The following is a 2,668-nucleotide window of genomic DNA, read 5'->3' as shown; positions in this document are numbered from 1 at the left end:
TGTAAAAATACATGTTTTATTAAATATTATTAGCACAATATTAGTCGAACTCGTCGATACATCAGTAGAACTCCCCGTCGGACAGCCTGGCAGCGTAGATGTGCAAGGACCTGAATTCACAAAACTGGTTGGTGCACCAGCCGCTGTGGCCGTCAGTGCAGCGGCAGGAGTCACACTCGTCCATATATTTCTCACCGGGAACGCATTTGAAGAACGGATTTTTGATTACTGTGGAACAATTTTTTTATTGCTAGAAAAAATTCCTACACTACTAGTATACTATTGGTCCTGATAAAAGGTTTTCGTATTTTTGGCATCTTTTGTTTGTAATAACATTATTGTATGACAAGAAAGATGTATGTACAACGACGGACTTATCCCATATTAGGATATCTTGTCTTTAACCTGAGATTAATGATTAATTTTTGAGCAATATTTGGTTATTTTTTAAGAACTGAGGATAATCAAAGAGGTGGAGGAATCGCGTCGAGATAGTGTGAATGGAAATGAAATGTATGGCAGTGAATACACACAGGGATAGACCGAAGGGAAAGAATGTAGGAAGACCTTTGCTCAGCAAATTGAACATCTGATGGCCTGAAATCCTAATTAATATTATAAAATATAAATGCAAAAGTATGTTTGTTTATTACCTCTTCACGCTCTATCTACTCAAGCAATATTTTTATAATTTTGCATTCTTACATGTAGTTTGAAGTATGGAGACGGACAAAGCACATAGACATAGGACATACCTTTCATCCCGGAAAATTAACACGGACGAAGCCGCGGGCAAAAGCTATAACAAATCCTTACCAGTACACCTCAAGCAAGGCGTGCTCCTCTCACAGAGAGCCGTCACAGTGGGTTCGCAATAAACACATGAGGGCATGGCTCTGCAAGCACCTGAATCTTGAGTTTCACAAAGAAGGCAGTTTTTGTTCTCCGGAACTAAGGTTAGAGATGTCTCGTCCTCCCAATACTGGTGGGGAGGTTTCGGCTTCACGAAGTGGGTTACTACGTATCTGTGTAAAATATATCAATGTGAATTTTACCCATAGAAAGAGGAGAAGGGCCGGTCACGTGAGTAGTATAAAGGATAATGGAAACAGAAAGTTGTGGAATGGAGGCCGAAGTACGGATATCGAGGCGTAAGAAAGCCGCTGAATATGTAGGTGGACAATCCTAACTATTCCAACTAATATTACAAATGCGAATGTATGTTTGTTACCTCTACACGCGTTATCTACTCAACAAATATTCTTGAAATTTCGCATACAAGGTATAATTAAGAGTATGGAGAAGGATATAGGGTACCTTTCATCCCGTAAAAAACTATTGTTCTCGTGGGATTTTCGAAATACCTGTATTATTTTATTAGGTATATGACGCTAAATGGTAATAAAATACATTTTCTAGTAAAAACACTAGATGGCGTTGTGTGTATTTTAAATGCGCTATAGATATTTTATTTCAAGTATCCCAATCTCATCCTGAGGGCACTTAAGCGGGCGAAGCCGCGTTTAAACAAATAGTGCATAAATAAAGATGAATAAGACATTTTTTAAAGTATCTCCATATGCGATTTAGTAGATAAACATAAGAGAGCAAATTTTCCCCTTACGCCTGAGACCCTGGTCGGTAGATGGGGGGAGACTCCTCCAAGCCACCTCCTACCGAGCTCAGACTTCCTGGTAGCGGGATCCCGTGACGCGCGTGTTCTGAAATGAATTTATATTAAAGCATTTTTTTACAATATTACATTTTAAAAAGTATGAAATTAGATAAAAAATATCCCTAAAATAACAAAGTACGCCATTTTGTCTAAACGTCAGCGGAGCACCGGTTAAAATCAACGTCAAATTTGACGGTGCAACTCACCCTTAGGCTGCACTGATCAACTTTGATGTTAACTTCAACCTGCGCAGAAAAATGCAAAGTACGCTATTTTATGTAAACTAAAGACAACTACGCGCAGGTTAAAGTTACCGTAATAGTTGACTGGTGCAACTCAATCTTCTATAATTTAGTTATATTACCATCTCCGAACACGAAATGCAGCAAAAACAGCAAGAACAGTATTATTCGTGGCACCATATCTCCCACACACTGCTTGTATGTGCTTCTGAGCGGAAATAAAAATTACTAACGATTCTATACTAATTGTTCGCACTCCAATTAAGCGAATTGGCTTTTAACAATCCGATCATATACAGTTTGTTGTGTTTCAGATTTAAATAAAAATATGTGGAATTAAACACATACTTTATAGTGATGTTCTACCAGTAAAGGTGGTCATGGTGTACTTAGTTAAACTCCTCCACACATTCCCGTATAAATACGGTATAATATTTCTGTAATGTCAAAAATAAAAAAAACACACAAAAAAAAACGGTTTTTTACTCTTACAAAAAACAATCCTATTTTTACTGTTTTGATTAAAAAAACGATTTAAAAAAATCGCGAAGTATCACATGTTTGAAAATAGAAACAAACATACACACTTTCGCATTTACAATATTAGTACCTACCTATGTTTTACATTCTTGAGTAGACCAGTGCTACTGGGGATGTATTATGTAATCTGTGCCAGTGCCCGACCTAAAAACTAACTCGTATTATGATTTACTCCGTCACAAAAGATCTAAACAATATTTATATCCAACCT

The 2,668-nt window shown here is 37.1% G+C and overlaps 1 protein-coding gene across 1 annotated transcript; it reads right to left on the bottom strand.

Moving 5' to 3' along the window:
* LOC128680952 (uncharacterized) lies at positions 1-2,174 on the bottom strand. Its single transcript, XM_053764468.1, has 4 exons — positions 2,040-2,174; positions 1,625-1,721; positions 817-1,025; positions 1-228 (listed from the first exon to the last, which is right to left on the bottom strand). The coding sequence occupies exons 1-4, from the start codon at positions 2,095-2,097 to the stop codon at positions 62-64; spliced, it is 531 nt and encodes a 176-aa protein (XP_053620443.1). The 5' UTR covers positions 2,098-2,174; the 3' UTR covers positions 1-61.
* Positions 2,175-2,668: the final 494 nt, after the last annotated feature.

The sequence above is a fragment of the Plodia interpunctella genome, chromosome 25 (assembly GCF_027563975.2).
Source record: "Plodia interpunctella isolate USDA-ARS_2022_Savannah chromosome 25, ilPloInte3.2, whole genome shotgun sequence".
NCBI classification, from domain to species: Eukaryota; Metazoa; Arthropoda; class Insecta; order Lepidoptera; family Pyralidae; genus Plodia; species Plodia interpunctella.
The sequence above is the reverse complement of the archived record's forward strand: the minus strand, read 5'-3'. Positions and strand labels throughout refer to the sequence as shown.